This window comes from Bubalus kerabau, chromosome 11 (assembly GCF_029407905.1).
Source record: "Bubalus kerabau isolate K-KA32 ecotype Philippines breed swamp buffalo chromosome 11, PCC_UOA_SB_1v2, whole genome shotgun sequence".
Lineage (NCBI taxonomy): Eukaryota > Metazoa > Chordata > Mammalia > Artiodactyla > Bovidae > Bubalus > Bubalus kerabau.
This window is the reverse complement of record NC_073634.1, coordinates 100051401-100072163: the sequence shown is the minus strand read 5'-3', so window position 1 is coordinate 100072163 and position 20763 is coordinate 100051401. Positions and strand designations below refer to the sequence as shown.

General features: G+C 49.3%; 1 protein-coding gene across 11 annotated transcripts in view; it reads right to left on the bottom strand.

The window, feature by feature from the left end:
- MVB12B (multivesicular body subunit 12B) overlaps positions 1–20763 on the bottom strand; it is a 194289-nt gene that overhangs the window by 64864 nt on the left and 108662 nt on the right. For 8 of the 11 annotated variants that reach the window (XR_008700588.1, XM_055541170.1, XM_055541175.1 and 5 more), the window contains exon 7: positions 18748–18842. Coding sequence is in view for 10 of the 11 variants with exons in the window: in XM_055541170.1 (XP_055397145.1) it covers positions 18748–18842 (95 nt within the window). In the remaining variant the exon portion in view is untranslated. Of the gene's footprint in view, positions 1–7580; positions 8095–11153; positions 12567–18747; positions 18843–20763 lie in introns of those variants that run through there. The other 3 variants (XM_055541165.1, XM_055541176.1, XM_055541174.1) reach the window with 3 other exon arrangements.

Here is a 20763-nt window from a genome sequence, read left to right as displayed (position 1 = left end):
GGGGGTCGGGTAGGGTGGGGTGGGGTGACTATACACAAGAGTGGACACATAGAGACTCCTGGTGGGCTGGGCTTTTCTTTCCAATTCTGAATTTGCAGGACACTTTAATACATGTATTTCAGTCACCACGAATGTCTGTGATGAAAACACACCCGTGCGACCTTTTACAGGTTGCTTATGGCAGGTCGAAGCTGTTCACATGATGTCGCCAGACTGCGCACACCTTACCTGGCAGATGCTTATGGGAGAAGCACAGCAAAGCCCCTTTAACCCTCCTGTGCCCCAGCGATACCGCCAAGGGCATCAACGCCGCTCAGGTGACCTTGGAGACGGGCGATTTGGCCAGATTAGCACGTGTCCAGCGCACAATTTGGGACTGTACTCAGCGCTGGCAGAAGGAAGGAGTCGTCTGGGTCAGCAGCCAGACCAAGGCAAGGGAGACTCTTTTTCCAAAGCTCAAGGCTCTGCAGAGGGGTGGCCCTGACCCTGCGTGTCAGTGGGGCAAGCCTGCAGGCTCTCGTGCAAACCGGGCTTTAATCCCAAGTTGTTGTGTTCAGGCTGGAGTCTTTACAACTAGTTTTAGAAGCTTAGTCTGTATTAAGAGCTCATTAATATCATCAGAGTAAATGGGCCTATTAAAACATCTTTAAGCAATATCTGAACATAAATCTCCCTAAACTATATTTAATGACTGTACTTAAGATACATTATATGCAAGTCTTAATGAGACATTAGATAGCATTTTGAAGATTAAAATTAGAGAATCCATATAAAGTCTGTCCACTTAATGTAGCCTTAAGCTATACTGATGAAAGCATTACTACCACATTATTACTGCATTAGAACAAATATTTTTAATCATGTCTGATTTATGCATGCTCTTTTTCATATAATTTTCATTTTCACAAAAATATATCTTGAGTTTACAAAAGAGAGCAGGTGAAAGGTTTCAGGTCTTTTAAGTACTCTGGAGGTAAAGAGAATACAGAATTCAGTTAGTACAGGTTACTGAAAGTGCTCTGGGCTCTGAATTACATTTCTTTATATTTGGTCTAATTAGTCATTCCGTACTGCAGGCAGCCAAATATATTTACCTTCCTACTTAACTTCTTTCAAGACCAGACTAGATACAAAGTAGAACTTAACTGAAAATATTTTGAAGACTAGAAAACAGTACAATCTACACAATACTGTACTGGCAATGGTAACGTGGGCATCTAACTGAATCTGTTCCCCTGGGCCCTCTGGAGAGCTCACACCCCGAGAGCACCCCTGCCCTGCATCCCAAGTCCCACCCTCAGCAGACACAGCTGGACAGACGACCTCTGAAGTCTGCAACCTGTTTGTCTGGTCCCCTCGAACCTGCCAGAGAGGCATCAATGAAGTCCTGCTTCTACTCGAGGATTGGTGGGGAAGGGGGGATGGAGCATTGTGAATAGCAATCAGTGTTGCTAGCAGAAAAATATATTTTTTAAAAAAGACGTGTGATTCCCCCAGGGCTAAAGGAATTGAACCTTTTAAACAGATCCAAATCCACCTCAAGTCTGTTCAAACAAGGAAGCATTCTCAAGGCCTGTGGGAAGACGGCTATGGGCAAGGGGTGATGACGCACAGAACTCAATGAACTACCTGGATGGAGCAGCTGGGCCACAGAAAGATCTGTGAGTCTCTCTGCACAAGGGATTTGACTCTACCTGAAACAGAAATGTACATCCCAAGTCTATAAAAATCCCGATAAGGTTTCTTACACACAGTGGTCCCTTGAAAACAAGTCAAAGTTTAGATTATATACACAGAAATGCGTTACTTCTTTCTGCACTGTATTTAAAATACTACACACCCAAACAGGATTCTTCTCATGCAACAGAAAAACCTGTCTCCTTCCCTCTGCTTTTGGGAGGAGTTCTCCCAAAGGAAAGAAACTGGATCTCTCCCTGCATCACGGTGACAGGCCTACAATCCCATTTTGGGATGCGCCTGCTGAGTCGTCTCCCGCTACCAGCTGAACTGTAGAGAGAATGTTATCCGAGAACCTGGACAAGGATAAGCTTAGATTAATGTCACCTGGTAAAATGCACAGCCTGGACTTGGATTTGACACCAGCACAAGATGCTTTGCAAAAACTGACGCTTTGGAAAACGTTAGAGACTAATTATCTTTGAGGCTTTTTAGGCTTTATTTATTTATTTTTTTTTGATACTTTATACCAAAGTATAACCACCTTTTATAAACGCTATTCAGTTACGAAAGGCTTCTGGGATTATGTAAATCAAGACAAGTCAACCGGTGACACCTCTCTTAATATCAATACAATGAGATTATCTAGCTTTTTCTTTCCCCCACTCACAGAAGAAGAAGTAGCACAATTTAAACTCTCTGGTCATTAAAAGAAGACCCCTCTTCTAGCATGTAAAATCTGTAGCAACAAGCCTATTTCCATTTGCTTTTCTCAGATACTCTCTCCCTACAAGGAACTACTGCATAGTACAATTTTGCATTTTTAACTGCATGAATTAGGCATTCTTCATAAATAACAGCTATGTTCTATACACAGGAGCTCCTTTTTATTAGGGATACAGTAATGAACAATGAGCAATATGTTCTATTATTCTTTGTCAAATCACAAAATGCTACATTAGAATAACTGTGCTGGTCAATGTAATATAGTAGATTAAATTCAACTTCTGTGGAAAAACCACTGTAAAACAGCATGATAAGAAGGCTATAAAAAATTTAATTTTACTCCAAACTCCATCACAAAAAAAATGGTGTGAAAAGTAATTTTGCATAATCAGTACACGCCATCTGGAACAATTAACCGATTTCTATAGAACTATGAGGATCAGTCATATCTGCTTATTAAAGATCAGAAATTATACAAGTAATAAATCCTTGAAAAAACTAAGCGTACTCCCGCCTGTCAACGCTATTTTAACTTCAAATACTGAAGAACGCCTGATAAGGCTGAAAAGAAGAGATTAATATATGCAAATTACATCCAGCATTTAAAATCCCCACAACTGTCTCCGGTTTTCTGTCCCTTATTGCTGCCTTTATGTTTTATTCATACACCAACTCACCTGTCACTTCATAAGCTATAATATTATGGGGGTATTATTAAACAGCATAAAGCCGTGCTTTAATTGGAAAGCTTCATTGCATTTTCCAATTATTTGGAGTAAATTAAAAGCAGATGCACATAGTTTAATAAGGAGTCTAATATCAGTTCCGGGAAATCAAAATTCATTGTCATTACTAGGCCGTGATAGTTTTGCAAACTGTACTCAATTTCAGAGGTTTTCAAAAGAAAATCTGTCTATGCAATCTGTTAATTGTCATTCGGTTAATAACTGTTTAAATATCCAAACTACACAGCAGCTTCCTATTAAAAAATATTAAACTGTGGGGTTTGTGCAAGCAAACAAATCCTGCGAGCCACTCCCGGGCTGGGCTGGGCTTCTCAGACTTGCGGGTTCCCCAGGAAACAATGGAGGCCAGGAGCCACCCACCCGCGAAGGACCGACGTTCTATGCTCTGAGCGCGGGGGATCACAGCGCCATCAGACAGCTCTTGGTGGAAAAGGGCGGAAGCCCTGTTATAAATTGTGCTTCCTGAGGTCTGCGCGCTGCTCAGCAAAATATTAGCTTCCAAAGTTTTAATTGGTCTGCCTAAAATAAATCCTTTTAATGAGTGAATGAACTGATTCAGGATGCAAACGTGGAAAAATCAAGGAGAGCAAACCTCGCAAGCAATTTGTTGTTTTTAAAAAATTGACCCCTAAAGGGCCATCTCTTACTGGTTTGTGACCCGGGAGTGTCCCCAGGGCCCTAGCTAGGGCTGCCAGGGTGCCTACAAATGGAGTGAACTGCCAGACAAAGGACTAAGTTTCAAGCCATTATGGATTTAAAGACTGAAATCTTAAAGGTTACTCTTCCTGAGAAACCCTGCTCTAAGCTGCAATAATATTGGAGCTCTGCACCTACAAGCTGCATACATACAGATGCGTGTAGCTAAAGCATTTACAAATGAAAAGTCACGGCAATACTCACACTAGTACACGTAACCTTTTCATTTTTGCACCAAGTGACAGACTTTTTCAAATCCTAGGTGTATAAATTATAATAGGACAAGTAGTAATTGACTTTTAAACTCCACCCCCTGCGAGGGCTACAATTAATCTGTTTTTAGCATAAGAACTGCTGCTCTGCAAAGTTCATAACTTGTAGGCTCTTCTCCCCCAATCCAATTAAAACCTTGGAGACTTTCCGAAAGGTAACAGCACAGGATTTCTTCATCTCCCAGTTCAAAGGGTATAACGGCTTACACCCCAATCATCCCAGGGCAAGCACCCCCCAGACCAGAGAGGACACCAAACACTTGAAGGTGAGAGAGCCTTCTGGCAACACAACCAGAAACTATGCACAGAGATGAAGATAAAAGCAATTCTTGTGCAGTGATCCAAAAAACAGCATCTCTCTCTTTTTTCCCCCCAAAATTACCTGTTTTAATAAAGTAGACACACTGTGCCAACTGAACCATTTAATTATCTGCATAAATGATGAATCAAAACAATAGTTTGCAAAAATAAATGACTAACCTCTGATTAAAATGTCTGCCCTCATTAAATCCAAATAAAAGGTACAATATCTTTTTTAAAAAGGTAGTCTGAAGAAAGGAGCAATCCCTCAGCATCGACAGATAGTCTGGCATCCTTTCTTAAGATGGGAATGTCTCAGAAAGTTGCTTAAACTACTCTCCCAAACCCCAAGAAAGATGGTCTTCAGTGGACAGTGTGTCCCGTGGCTGCCAAGCCAGCCTTTGGCACAGGCCTTTGGCACAGGCCTTGGAGCCCCACTGGCCCGGTGGCCGCTCTGGAGCATGAGAGAGCCTTCAGGATGTGCCCGGTGGGTGGTGGGACTCTCGACGTATCCTGAGACCTAGCCTCGGCTCACAGGTCTGTAAGGACTCTGGGGCAAGGGTCCTGGGATGGGAGGGGCAGGAAAAAAAAGAGCCAAAGGACAAAGAAGAAAGGAGTCAAATGTTTCGAGCGCTGAGAACAGGTAATGCTCATTTCTCAGTCCAGAGCTGATTCAAGGAGAAGGGAAAAGGGAAATCGGAGGCTGATTTAAACGCTGAGACGTTCTCTTCAAAACTGTTTCACCCACTAACAAACTTGCATCTCAAGCAATTATAGATTTCTGAACGAGGGTGGAGGGTTACCCGGACCTGGGCAGGCTCCAACCTGTGAGTCCCCATCCGGCCCTGCCTTAGTGGACCTAAGCCCCACTCCTGACTGCATTTTAGGTGGGGTGGGGCTGGGGTCCTACTTCAGTGGGAAATAAGACCCATGCTCCCTGGAATGCCAGGGTCTATGACAGTCATGTGAGCTACCATTTCTGGGGGGCCCGCTCAGTACAAGGCACTTCACATACATTATCCCTAATCCCCAAGTTTTAGAAGAGGAAATGACTGAAGGGTTACGTAAACTGTCCAAAGTCGTGCAGCCGGGGAGGGTGGATACAAAGGGTGGGTCTCAAGAATCAGTCCAACAGTGAGGATCTCAGCACCTCCCGAAGGCTGGGCTGCCTGGGTGTGAGACCTGTGGTCCTAACCTCCCGGGACAGACCGTGGACTCCAGCGGAGAACTGAGCATAGAACGAGACATTACAACCAAGAACAGGTCACCCTTCTCAGAACTGGGAAAACCAATCAGACGGCAAAGTTTACAAGCAGCATCAACAGCCAAGAGGCTTCTGGCCACAGAAGGTGCCCACGCTGGGCCTACGGGAGGCCCAACCATCTTTGGCCGGAAAAAGGGTGAGAGGCAGCTGTGTAATTCACAAGCCAAGGGATCCTCTGACAGGAGTGTCAGTGGCATTCTGTTAGCCCAGGGCATATTTAAGGTAAACACAGGAGGCAATGAACAGAAAGATGGGTGCGTTTATTGCCTCCAGGTAGCAAGCGATTAAGTACTTCTAAGCGTGTCACCAGGAGCGATGCTTAGGGCCGACGAGGCAAGCTTTGCTCTCTCATTCAAAATTATGGATGTCGCCTCGCCGGTGGATCATCAGATCGTTCTCGCTATAAAACAAGCCAGGAGTGAGAAACCGCGCGCTAACAAAGGATCTCAACCTTGGCTGAGAGCTCTGCATCACTCATTGTCTCGGAGACAATCGAAAGACAAATCTGAGGACTGAGGGCCCCGCGTTCTCTAGGACATGTGATAAATACACCCCATCCCAACTCTAGGCTGGAGCAATGAAGTCTGTTCTTTAAACATAAACAGGTTAAGACCGTCACTGGCCATTTATAAACAGATGGGGAAAAAAAGTACTGGGTACTCAGGACACGGACGCCAAACGCACAACGGATGGATGCACGTATTCTGTCCACGGGAAAGGCGGCTTTGTTGCTACAGAACGGATCAGAGCTCTTTGGTCCTGAGGCCAGCAGTTAAATGCACCCATCCTGACATCCTGTGTGGGGGACAGAGAAAACTTCCCGTCTCATCATGGGATCCTGTCCAGCCGCTCCCCGAGTTCTACCAACTCCCCCATCATTACTAAGTCATCAGGAGTCTACAGATGCCCACTTGGCAACTGATCCCCGAGGGCTACTGAGGTAGGTCAGCCAGGCTGGAGCCTGGAAGCGGGGATACACAGGCAGCAGCAGAACTCAGGCAGCGGAGCCGGCAGGAGGGGACCTGGGACCAGGAGCACAGAGTCGCACAGGGTCTGGAACAGCTCGGTCACCTCGGTAGAGGCTGGCACTTTAGGAAGCCCAACCTAGAGGGTGAAGCTTCAGAGCAGGTGGCACTACGGTGACTGTCAGTTCACGTAGGAGCCCTGCTGTGTGCAGAGAGCTGGAGTGGGGGGAGACGCCTACAGTTCAGTCCCAAGACGTGAGAAGGTGTGTCTGGGCTGGCCACTGTCACCTCAGGGCTGAGAGAAGACCATGGCAAGGGGACACCCAGGTGCCCAGAGCTCCCCACAACCCCAGACAGAGGTTTCCAACAGCAGTACCAGCGGCAGCCTTGCCTGCTAATGGCGGAGAGGTTTCTTGAAGCATCCGGAGTATTGCCCTTGCTGGTCTGGAAAGGATCTGAGATGGGGCGGAGGGAGGAGCTGTGGGATAATTACAATCATAAGGACACCCCCGCAGCACCTCCTATGTTCCAGGCTCAGTTCCAATCCTCACTGCAAACCACCACTGTTCCCATTTGACAGATGAGGAAACTGAGGCCCAGAAAGGTGAAGGTGAAGGTTTATTAGGTCTCAGTGTAGTTTATGGCACCCCACTCCAGTACTCTTGCCTGGAGAATCCCATGGGCGGAGGAGCCTGGTAGGTTGCAGTCTATGGGGTCGCAAAGAGTCGGACCTAAGGTCTGACTAAGGACCTTACCTAAGGTCACTCAGCTTTACGAGAGGGGCTGTGTGCTCAGCTCTGCACTGTTCTGCCCAGCAGGACCCACACTTCCCCCTGGAGGTGCCCTGAGGGTGCGGGGGTGGGGAAGGGCATCTTCAGTCAAGCACGAAGGCCTCACTCTGACGAGGTCCCAGAGACGATGGTCCAGGGGCCACCTGAGGTTAAACTACACTGAGACCTAATAAGCCGATGAGTCCTCATGTGAGCCACTCTAGTGTGTGTGTGTCCTTCCAGCATCGCTTGACACAGGGAGGGACAGGGTCCCCAGCTAGGAGGAGTTGTCCCCAGGGTAGTGGCAGGGAGCTGAGGGGCTGGTTGGGCTTGAATGTCAGCCCTTCTGCTGACTAGCACTGCTAACTATGGGTAAATCACTCTCAAACCTCAGTTTCTCCACCTGCACAATATTTATTATTATTATTGTCATATTAATGTATAGAATCTGCCTGCAATGCAGGAGACCTGGCTTTAATCCCTGGGTTGGGAAGGTCCCTTGGAGAAGGGAAAGGCTACCCACTCCAGTATTCTGGCCTGTAGAATTCCATGGACTGTACTCAGTCAGACACGACCGAGTGGGTTGCATTTTCATTTTCATTATTATTACAGGTATTCATTCTCCAAGGCTTTGAACAAGGCTTGAACATAGGGACTCAGCAACACTGGCAGCTCTGTCTGTAAAACAGAGATCACAGCAGTAACAGTACAAACCCTGAGAGGTTTTCTATAAGGTTATTGATAAGGATTTGCTGGGATTAAATAATAAAATGCATGGAAAGGGCTTACTACAGAGTTTTGTACATGGTAAGTCTAGAGGAAGGTTAGATTTATTAAAATAAATTAAAGTGATCCATTTTAATAAAAGCAAAAACAACTTCAGCTCCTGAAATGTGTTTAAAGAACTTACCTTAATTATATCATTTTTTCCCTCTCAGCTGATAGTCTGTTACTGCAAGACAGAGACACAGGTATAAAGAGAAACAAAAGGCTAGTTTGATACAAGCTGCTCCTAGGCAGGAGTGTTTGGTAACCCCGATGACTTCACTCACCCCAGAGAAAACCTCTGAAGAAGTGCTAAGAGCAGATGAAGTGCTGAGATTGAGTGTCTTCTATTTGTTTTCAGCATTTCTCTGGCTGCGTGCTAAGTCGCTTCAGTCGTGTCTGACTCTTGGCGACCCTATGGACCGCAGGCTCCTCTATCCATGGGATTCTCCAGGCGAGAATACTGGAGTGGGTTGCTATTTCCTTCTCCAGGGGATCTTCCTGACCCATGGATGGAACCTGGGTCTCTTGCATTTTCCTGCTTGGGTGGGAGGGTTCTTTACCACTAGCGCCACCTGGGTAGCCCTTTCTCTGGCTAGGCCTTCAAAAAGGACCACAGTCACGCTGCCTGCCAGGAAGCGAACTATGATGGGAAATGGAGACATATTTCTGCTTAAAAACTACACAAAGAAGATACACATGCAGAGAGAAAGGTGTCAGAGAGATGGTTTTTCTCTGTCCACGTGTGGGACCTTTATGGTCAAGACAGCGTTTGGATGGCATTTCTCTGAAGTGTGGAGGCAGTAAGTTTGCATTTGGTGGTAACGTCTCGGGTATCCCAATGTGAAAACCACACAAGCTCCTTCCCACATGGCCCTAGCCCCTGGAGGTGTTATCACTGCTCCCCTAGATGCCAGACAATGGCAGACACAGAGGATGCTTCCAAAAAACATGAGCTGAACTATTGCTACAATTGAATGATTAACAGGATTGCAATTACTGATGTCGAGAGACGGGGGCATCAGGTCCAGAAAGGCTTGGTGCTGTGCCTGACGTCACTGGGCAGGTCCGTGGCAGAAACTTCGCTGCACCTACCCTTCTGGCTCCTGCCCAGAATCTTCCCACCACCTCTCAGCTGCCTCACTCAAGGATTTAAGAGGGAGGGGGACGTGGCCCATTAAACCAACGCCGCCTACTCTCTGCCACACGTGAAAGAAAAATATGAAGAATGAAGGCACAGCAGGGGGTGGCCATCTTTTAAGAACACTCAAGTATCTGTCACCTCATTATATTTTTATTTTTCACCATGACGAAACTGGAAAAAGTCTTAACTTTCTCCTGCCGGGGGAGCACAGGAAAAGCAGAAATGAAAACCTGGAGACGAAAGCAGCACACCCAACCCCCTGCTGCAAGCACTTTTCCTCTGAAAAACCAAAGGCACGTTGCAAGATTTTATGGAGGTTGCCGGCTCACTCTGCCAAGAGGCGTCTTCCCTTCCTGCCCCCACACCAGCATCCCGTCACTTTCCCAAGAAAGGGCTTGTGGGCCGCTGGCCACGCAAAACAGCCCATGTCTAAGTGACAACGCGTGACAGGACGTCTCCTTTCTGGGTGGTGCCCAGCGGAGCTGTGCCAGAGCCTTTACTGCAAGTTTCTCCGGCCCCAGGAAGATGTCTTCCCTGAGCACTCAGAGCACGCCGACTGCTGAGAAGAAATCTTATGCACAAAATCATACAACGGAGCGCGGGACTGAGAAGGTGTGCCCTGGGTGATAATTCTCAACAAACCTCTGGGCTCCGGCAGGGGAGGCGCTTCCCGATTTATGAAATACTCTCACACGTCCTGGACCCTCATAACAACTGGGAAGGCAACAGGCGGTTACTGCATTATCTCGAAAGTGAAAGTGTTAGTCACTCAGTCATGTCTGGCTCTTTGCGACCCCATGGACTGTAACTGTCAGGCTTCTCTGTCCATGGGGATTCTCCAGGCAAGAATACTGCAGTGGGCTGCCATTCCCTTCTCCAGGGGAAGCTTCCTGACCTAGAGCTCGAACCCAGGTCTCCCGCATTGTGGGCAGATCCTTTACCATCTGAGCCACCGGGGAGGGGTGACTAACTAGCATCGAGTGACTTGCCCAGGGTCACGTAACACAGGGCCCTTGCATAGCTCTACTGGGAACCATGCGTGTGGGTTGTTCAGCACACAACCTGTGTGGCCATTCACGGCGGCTCTGTGCGATGGCTGCATGCGCTTCTGACCCCAAATGCCCCGTCAGTCACATGCTGAACCTTCCCACTGCCCTGGAAGTGGGAACACGGGGCCTGGCACACGGCAGCGCTGTCTGCTGAATGAAAAGAGAAGTGAACAGTCGTTCTTCTCTCTCTGCCTTTAATAACATCCTCAATGACTCAAAAAGGAGTGAAGACAGCCTCCGTCCTCTCTTCTAAACACAGCCTCTGCTGTCTGAGCGTGCTCACAGGTGAAATGGCTCCAACACAAAACCGAGGGGGAGGAAACCAGCACCCCAACTGGGAGGGAATGAGACAAGCCTCGTGGCAGAGGCAGTGTGGAAGCAGGCCTTCAAGGATGGGTCAGAAGAGGAGACGCTGGGGCCATCAGGCCACAGGACCGGCAGGGACAGGTGCACAGAAAGACACAATGGAGAGAGGACACCGGGAGCTACCTGGGCTGGGGGGCCTGGAGGAAGAGATACCGCACAGGGAGAGACTGGCCATCGACAGCCCCCACTCTGGGCAAGTGAGGTACGCATGAATGCAGTCGGCAGTGGGCTGGGGCTGGTGTGAACGTGATCTGACGAGGTGTGCTTTGGGGATGTCAGTCTGCCACCTGGGCAACTGGACTGGGGACTGATAAGCCAGGTCAAGGAAGTTTGAGTACCAAAAAGGTACCTGCCAGGCCCGAGCCCAGCTGGCCCCAGAGTCAGGGACACAGAGCACAGAGGACCACGCCTGACGCTCGGGTCCAGAAGATGGGCCGGGGGAACTGGACAAGGCTCTGGCCCTCATCTGTCAGAAGGGTGACCCAGAGCCCAGCCCAGGGGTTTCGGGGTCTCTCTCTGCAAAATCCTAGCAGAGGCGCCTGCAGAGCGGAGCCCCTCCAGGAAGCGAGAGCTCCCCAAGCGCCCTGCGTGTCTGCCCGCACACGCTGTTCATTAACTCCGGTGACACGGCAACCACGGCTGGGTGTATGAAGGCACGTCCAATTAGCCGGGCCTACATGAATATTTGCACTCTTAAATCTTTTGCATTTCGAAAGGGTTAAAGCTTATTATTAGCATATAATTTACAGTCCTTTCTCCCAGGAAAGGAATAATGCACAGTAAATGCCACATTCATTTTAATAATACATGTTACAGTCTGTGCCCAACATCTGCACAAAGGTAAAGGAGACAGATTTTTTTGACGTGTCCCACTCTGCCATCTAAACACAGGCTTTTTGTTTCTTAAGTGACGGAAGGTTTAATCAAGAAAGCAGGCAATTCATCAATCGCAACAAGGCGGCGTGTGAGCGCCTGACAGCACACACATGGTTGTGTACAGAGCAAACCTGGCCACCTGTCACCCGCACCTTTGCATCAGGATGTACAGATCTACTACTCAAGCAAGTCCCCACCCGCGCCCGCTTGGTTCTGCCTGCTCTTCTCCTCATTTCCTTTGTGCTCGGTTTTGTTGTCAGGGCAGGAAGAGATGGATAGACAAGGGACGCCATGGCTGTTAGAGGGGATGATAAAAATTTATATGCCTTTAAAATGACTTATTTCCCTCTTGATTCGAGCACCATTATTATAAATATATATATTTTTTCACTCCACTGAGGAATCTTCCCCATATGCTATCATCTGGGGCCCGTCAAACCCACGTTCCTCCCTTGGTTCCCTGCCTCCCCTCCCTCCAGCTCACCCCCCACCGCTCTGAGCAGTCCTAGGTGAGTCTGAAATCCTCAGTGGAGGATACATGAAAAGAGGTGGGCGGGGGGGTGGGGGGGAGGTCTGAAGTTCAAGGCCACAGAAGCCGCAAGAACATGTCCATTAATTCACAGGCCACAGAGGTAACTGTGAATGCAGAGGGTGACTAACATTTACTCTGGGGCTCCTGCTGGAAGCTAGCAGCCCTTCCCCAGCTTTGAGGTTGTGAACCCACCTGCAGGCTGGCACTCACCCACACATGTGACACCCACACAAAACACATGCAAACTCTGCAGCATAAACGTGGCATGTGGATGGCTGTCGGTCAGAACACCTCACACAAAAGAGAAGGGCATTTCTCATTTCTCACATGCCCGATTGTTTTAGTCTTTTGGTCGTTTTCCCACCTGGCATTAAAGTATCAAGTTTGTTTCTGACTTTCCTGGAGAGATTTTCTTCTCCTAATTGAAAGACAGAAATAACGCAATCACTAAAAATGAAAGGAAAACACATTCGTAATTGTTTGGTATGCTATAGACGAGTTTCTAAAGGATCACATTGTAAAACACACAGATTCTTTTTCTTTTCATAATAAGATGAAGAGCCGGTGGCAGAAATTTTATCCAGTTGGATGAAATATATAAATCATGAATTTCATAATACTGATAATTAAATGTCCATCTTCCAATTTAAATGAGGACTAGATTAAAACTGCATGGAGAAGGCTGATATTCAGAAATCATTAATTATTTTTAATTGCTTTGCGCTTTCCTGGTCTGATGTCAGAGTCACACAGCTGGTATGGGGTTCTGTGTTTCAGATAAAATCCCCCTTCTCTCTGAATGAGGGTTATGGCTACAGTGCCTGCTGATGGACTCGGGCTTGTCCATGCTCACATGCTTCCTGATGTCAAACATCTTGAAAACGGACTGGTTTTTAAGAGGGAACAGCTGTGGAAGGCAATAAGCTGGCTTTTCCACAATCAAAAAGAAAACCAAAAAGGGGGGAAAAAACCCCCAAAACCTGAAAAACCCAGAATAGCTCAAGACAGGGTGACTGCACCCCCAGTTGGCCAGGTCGGCTCTGGGTTCTCTGGCTCTGTCTGGGGCAGCTCCACGCCCCTTTCACTCTCAAAAGTGATGACGTGGAAAATACATTAAGTGGTCGGCCTGGTACTGATGGACAGATGAAGACATCAGGCGCTAAAAGGTGCTTCCCCGCACCGTGTGGCCTCCATGCATTTCTGCGTGTGGCTCACCCTGAAACTGTGGGCTGTTTGAGAGTTTTGGCTTTATTACGTGCTAGTTTTAATATGCACCTGCTTTATTTTACTATTTTACACAACTATGTTGATTTTTTCAAAAGCAAGAAAAATAAGTTCTTTGGGAAAAAATTCTTCACGTGGAGCTATGAATCAGTTTATAACCACCACAAAAACAAAAGAACGTTACAGTGTCGTTTCCCTGTTCATGAAGTAAAACCTGCCATGAGACTGATGGGACACTCCTAGGTTGGAAAAAGCAATTCTGGGGTCTCTGAATTGAGCTGCTCGTTACAGGAACCCCGGGAATAGGAAACCCTCAAGGTGGACAGGACATCAGGGAGCTCCTCTTTCCTGACGTCCCCCAGGTCTCCAGCCCCTGGTCTGATGCCCAGCACAAGGACATGTCTTAAGAAACATCTCACTCGGGCTTCCCTGGTGGTCCAGTGGTTATGAACTCAACTGCCAATGCAGGGGACACTGGTTCGATCCCTGGTCGGGGATGATCCCACGTGCCTCGGAGCCCCTGGGCACTTGCGCCACAGTGACTGAAGCTGTGTGCCCTAGAGCCCCTCCTCCGCAACAAGAGAAGCCACTGCAATGAGAAGCGTGTGCACGGCAACTAGAGCAGCCCCCACGCAGCTAGAGAAAGCCCGTGTGCAGCAATGACAACTCAGCGCAGTAAAAAAAATCACTGCATTCAACTTCCAAACATTTAGGGTTTCCAACACGAGTAGGTCACACTCTCTCGTTATCAAGCTCACTGAAAAGCGGCTCTTCTGTTGTTTCCAGCACCTTACAGGGCCCTCTCTATGAGGAAGAATTCATAAAAGGAATAGTTACGTTCTTCCCGAACAACTGGCTTGTTTCTATGTTGTCTATAAAAAGACTTGACTCTGGACCAAACCTGGAATCTCCCCTTCATGCAAAACCTCACCCAAGGCTGCACCCTCCTCTGCTATCCTGTATTTTCATTCACTCCTGCTCTGCCCCTTCCATTTTCACTTCGCTAGCGTTTTCAGAGCTACCTTAAATCTTTCTGGAATAAGTGGAAGAGAAATGAGTAAGTGCTCAGACATCTAAGCATCAAAAAAAAAAAAAAAATGATAAGAAAAAAAAAAAAGGGAGGACACCACCACCTGGGACCAAAATAGAAGACTTTCAGGAGCAAGAAGACATTCTTTAAAAGAAAACGAACAGTCACTAGAAGTTCTGACAAGGAAACTTAGGAGCTGGGGCTCTGGGACAGAATCTAGAGAAATCAACACGGCCTTGAAGAGAGTCCCCCTGGGGGACAAGACCTTAAGGGCATCTAACCAAGGGAGACACAGCAGTGAGAACACGACCGGGAAAGCATGCGCCTGCCAGCTGCCATGGATCACAAGTGAGACCAGTTTAAAAAGTGGTTTGCCGACCCTAATATATGCGGGTTACAGAGTGGGCCACACCAGGCACCCACCGTTTTACTTCATCTACTCTTTCAAGGAAAACCACCCTCAAACCCTAGAGAGTGAATAACATGGAGATGGGGGATTTGAGGGGCAAGAAAGGTGAGGTGGCAGCAGGTGCATCCAGGTGCTTTCGGGCTCAGCTGGGGACTGGAGGGCCAGCAGACGCAGAGGATGGTCAGTGATCTCTGAGGAACATCAGTGGACAGGAGGGTCCAGGGGATGGGACAACAGAGGACAATCATGTCCACAAAAAGGGACAAGAAGAAGCTATTGGTCTGTGGTCTGGAAGTGATTTCCATTAGAATTCGAAAGCACAGTATGAGTCTGTGAGAGTGTTAGTTGCTCAGTCGTGTCCGACTCTGCGACCCCATGGACTGTAGCCCACCAGGCTCCTCTGTGCATGGGATTCTCCAGGCAAGAAAACTGGAGTGCATCACCATTCTCTTCTCCACGGGATCTTCCTGACCCAAGGATCGAACCCAGGCTCTCCTGAATTGCAGGCAGATTCTTTACCATCTGAGCCATGGGGAAGTCCTTGTGAAGCACTCAGAGGAAGGCTTGTGAGCCCTCAGAAAAGACGGTGGCCACTTGGGAAGCTTCCCAAGACTGTGCTGAATTAACCCCAAGCCGGTATTTTTTATTACGGGAGTAACACGTGCTATCATAGAAAAGTGGGACACTGCAAAGAAACAAAAAGAAGAGCTGGAAAACCCAGTGAAAACCACTGTGAATGTCTTGTGTGTGTACGTTTCCAGGTCTGTGGATATATCCTTTAAAATGAGATCACACTGCACACTCCAGTTGTCACTTAGCAGTATTCATGCACACCTTTTTATCTAAATAAAAAATCTGTTTGATGCTTGAGAAGTTAAGGCCACTGTATGGAGGTTTCATAATTTAACCGACTTGCCTTTGTTTTAGACATTTAGGATATCCACCCCCCCACACACACCTCTTTTTTTGAGTTATTACATTTAAAAAGCAGCAGTGCTTGCCCTTGCGGATAAATCTTTTTTTGCACATCTGTAAGCATTTTCCAGAGGAAATTCCTGGAAGAGGAAGTGTGAGGATCAAAGTTGTGCTTCATGGCCATTCTGAGGAGGGTAATAGCTGGCAGAGAAGGGAGTAAGCATCTCAGGATTTTGGCACAGAGGCTTAGAAGTTCCTCACCCCAATTCTGTGGGCAGGAGAGAGCTACCCACGGGCTGGATGGTGGAGAATAGTTGGCACGCATCACTGATGGGATGCGTGGTACCCCAAATGGATGGGCGGATATGAATGCACAGCGAGACGGCACTGCTGAACTACACAGAGGACCTTGTGGAGATGGGCTGGGCTGCTCGGAGGCAGTGGCCCCAGCTGCTGGAGAGCTCAAACAGCATTTAGAATGATGGCGTCCCTGAGATGTCATAAAGGGTATTCCTGGGCAAGGTAGACATGAGCTAAAAGCTTTTCTTCCTCCCTCCCTTCCTCCCACAACTGTTTCAGGAGCACCTGTGTGTGCTGGGGACAGAGCTACACGTGGTCCGCACCCGATTCCCCAGCACTGTCACTCCCTTTGCAGGCAGGACACAGAGGAACTGTCTCAGTGAAAGCACAGAGGGGAGAGCCTAACAGGTACGCCCTTGGGAAAATATGCAAAAGTAAATATCACTTTAATAACCACATGTACAAATGAAATGTGGGCTGCTTTTCAAATTTCTAATTACCTTGTTTGGAAATCTACTTATCTTAGGAAGGGACTGCAAATGAAGGGAGCGGTAATCAAGTGTTTTCAGGAATGAACCAGAGCAGACCAGGAGTTTGTACCAAAGGCTCAGGGCCTGAGGTCTGCAGCGAACGTGTGCAGGGCTGGTTTAGAAGGAGAACAGTGTGGTGGCTTAATCCATTACTAGCAGAGCACCAGCCATTATGGCAGCAGGCACGGGGCCCGGGCTGGGCCTGCGGCACCCGCTGCCTTGACTGTTTCTGGAATAAACCTTTGAAACCTTAACTTCGCAACACCAAACTGAGACGTGCCATTCGGTGCCAAGCACCGTTGGAACGGGGGGGACGGCGGGGAGGGTGTCTCTGCTTCCCTCTAGCCAGATCGGCTTGCAGGCAGGCTGCTGGTGGGCGGGCAGGCTTCCCAGCTGCACCATGGTTGCCCAGTGCTGAGCTTGCAGGCCTTACGGAGCCAGCGGGCCCTGCAGGGCACGCCTGGCAGCCTCACAATGAAGCAGTCCTGGACCCTGGCAGAGCAATTTGGGGCCTGCAGCCACCGAGGAGGCCTGAGCTGCCTGCCGTCATGGGCTGCGGCCTCAACTACCTCTGTTTGGAAGATAAAATCCAATTGACTGCCACTTACATAAATGTAACAGGAAGTTCCTGAATGGCTTCCCCTGTGTCTTGAGGCTGTTACCTCGGTACTGCTAAACTAACAGCTGAAATGAACCCAGACAACACCTCATCAAAGCTGCGGGGCGAGGAAGCAGTGGTCCAGGGGCAGACAGGAACATTCCTGCCAAACCAGAGGAGATTTCACTCCGTGGGCCCTTCTCTGCAGAAATGTCAACAGCTGGGAAAGCCATCAGAGAACCCAGGTGAGGTGGGGGCAGCTGGACCCTGTGGCTGGAAAAAGATTTGCAAGCTGGAGGGGGGGGAAAAAGGCATCTGCTTTGGTTGAGCTGCCTGTATGTGCATTCAGAGCGGGATTTCACCCTGCTGGATTTCACAGGCCTGTTTTGCACCACTCTGCCACTAAGCATCTGGGGAAATATTCAGCTTTTCTACAAAATAGGTCATCTTTCCACACTTGTTATGCTCCTTGTCGACTCTGCTGAAATAGCCAGAGCGCAGAAGAAATTCTCCCTGGAGACGCTGCTCTCAGACAACATGCGCCCGCTCCCCTTGGGGACTCGGCTCCTGGCATGGGGCTAGGACGAGGGCTGTGGGGACCTCCCTGTCGCTCCCCTTTCCCGGCAGGAGTGCCACCCAGAAATGGAACAACTGGCCTTTGCTTATCCTTCCAAACCTATTAGGGAGCGATCATAACAAAGAAAAACGAATACTGACACGAATTATACCATTGTTCTATTTCATCTGTTTAGTACCCTGAAGTTGCAATTTTTAGAAAAAAAGATTACCTTTCAAATAACCGGTTCATTATGGTACATGAATGAATGCCATGTTCCCGTGTTCAAAACGTCACTCACCATTAGGGGTGTGCGCTGGTAAGTGGCACCGATGTGCCATTTCCCCCTGATACACCAAGGCCTCCGACTGGAGGCCCCTGTATAATCGGAGTCAAGTTCGTGGGTTTCCTCAACTCTTAGCAACTCCCCTGCACTGCCCGCCACCTAATGAATCTCAATTCCGTAATAAGGCTTTGTAAGTTTTTCCCTCTCTGGGTAAGGTGAAAAAGAAAGCTGTGATGAAGTTCCTGACAAGGTAACACTATCCATTTCAAGGCCGAGTTCAGAAATCACAGACTCAGATGACAGGGGTTGGGGGGAGCGGGAGGGAGGCCCCCCGTGTACCCTTTGGTCGCAAACCCGGTCTTGAGAAACGAGAGGCGAGGACAGATGTGGACAGGAGGGCAGGCGGCACCGGGCCTCGGATCTGCGCGGTCCCCGGTCCCTGCGGGGAACCTGGCTTGGACCTGGCAGGTGAACAATGTGGTCACTATTCTCTGAAACCTCCCTTCAAGCTTGCGAAACCCACACGCTGTTTTTCATCATTAGTTTCAAAACATGCTGAGGTTCTGGCCCTTCACTAAGTGCTGCAGAGACACGGAGGAAAGGGGAGGCCTGGACCCTGTGGGGAGCAGGCCCCTTGCAGGGGAAGAAAGAGCAACGAGACGCACAGGTGCCATTAGAAGTGAGACGCGCAGAGGGAGGTGGTGCCCGGGACACAGGCATGCTCGCTGGCCCTTGGCGGTGGCCCACCTACCTGAGATGGCATAGAGATTGGAGTGCTGGTATTCATAGTCAGCCCGAGTGCTGTTCCTGCCCCGGAAGGTAGCGGGGAGCGTGAGAGAGATGTGCCTGAGGAAGACAGAGGAGAGAAAAGGAGGTTACAGGGAGCATGGAGCAGTCCCCAAGGCTCAGAAAGCCCAGGTGCCACCATGAGCCCACAGCGCAGCAGGCCTCCATCTACCCAAGCAGCTCGAGTTCCCCAAGGAATTGAGAAGTGTCTGGACATCAGCAGCTACCTTTTCCATACACAGAAGGACATCCAAGAGGAAGAAAGGGTTTCCCAAGCCTTACATGATGTCCCAGGTGCCTGGAGGAGGCGGGTGACTTAACCCCGATCTCTGCTCACTGGGCAAAGCACACCAAGGGGACCAGGATGCTCAGCTCTGAACACAAGCCTCGGTTTGTCCCGTCATCTTGGTCCCATTACCCACCCAGGGGCTTCCACGCCTGTCCCAGGAAGCACTTGGTGAAGGAAGATGTTAGGGGTTATTACCAGATGAGCCCAGGAAACAAGGCCCACTGAGAATCAGAATGGCATGTTCCTCTGAATTCTGTGAGCGGCACACGTCCGCCTCAGGTGGCGGCACGGAGTAGATGCTCAGAAAGCACCTTCCATTGACCCAGTGTGTCTTTTATGGCACAGGTGTTGGCCATTAAGGCTCAACGCCCAGAGCGTAAGTGCATCCTCATTCAAAGCATATAATCCATTTGGTGTGGTTATCAGCTGCCTTTTAGTGAATGCTGAGAAGAAAAGACGATGATAGTAGGAAAGACATTTAAAACCCAACAGGTCTGGGGGGCACAGTCACCCCTTCATGGTACGACTGGGGCTGGTTTGAAGTCACTCAGCGCCCTGAGCTCCAGTCACACAGTCATTCCCAAAACGGGAGAGGCTGGGATGGAGAGGACCGATCACATAAAGGAAGCTGACGTTCTGCACGCTGCCCTTTTCATACAACAAACACGTAGTCTTCTAGAACGGCTCTGGGAGGGAGGCGGGGCCTATTCTCACGGGGCCAGGAGGAGCAGAGGCCCTCCCAGGGCCAAGATGAAAGCTGAGGGCTCTAAGTGAGGTGGCTGAGCTGTGGGGTGAGCCCTGAAGGTGAACACCGGTGCCGTCCGGTGCCGTCCGTCCGGCCGCTCGAGCAGGTGGCGGGGCCTTGCTGGGCGCGGGGGGACGGGTGACACTTCACGTGAGGGGAGTATGCACAAGGCGCTGGGATGCATGTGCTGTGAACTTGCACTGCTGGCTCCTTCCTGATGAAAGGGCGACGTCGAGGCGAGCTCTTTCCACAAGGAGCTCCAGGCTACAGGGGACAGAAGGGCTGGAACAAGCTGGGGTGCACCAGGAGATGTGCTCCAAGGAGGATAAAATCTGTGCACTCAGCATGAAGGCGGGGGTGCAGGGCTTCCAGTGACAGCCCCTCTGAGCTGGATGTGGGTTACAGGAGGGGACAGGACCTACGTACGGGCAGTCAGGGAGCCACTCTGCTGCAGGGCTAGCGTGGGAAACAAAGCCACAGCCAGACAGGAAAGGCTGCCAGAAGCCACACTATGGGCTTTGGGATCTATCCGCTTGGATGAAGGTTCTCGAACTCTGTTCTGCTCGTCAGAGTGCAGAGGCAGTGCTCAAGGCACCTGGGAGCTCGCTAACAACACAGACTCAGCTCCCCGACCTGGGGAGTCTGTTCAGAGGCCTGGGGGGGTGCACCCTAGAAATCCCTGGAACCAGGCCAGCAGTGACTCTGAGGATGGGCTGGTTTGGGAACCCTGGCAGGGGGAGGAGAGCTTCAGAGGGTGGAAGCAGGTGATCGATGCCTCCGACCGCAGCACTCAGTGGGCGGAGCTGAGCAAACAGAAGAGTAAGTTCCTGACTGTGGTTGTGGTTGAGCAGAGCTGAAACAATGACAGGCGGCCCTGCGGAGAGGGTCGGCAAGCCCTGAGCGGGGGCCCCGGGCTCAGCAGATTCCCGGGTTCTCTCCTGGCTCTG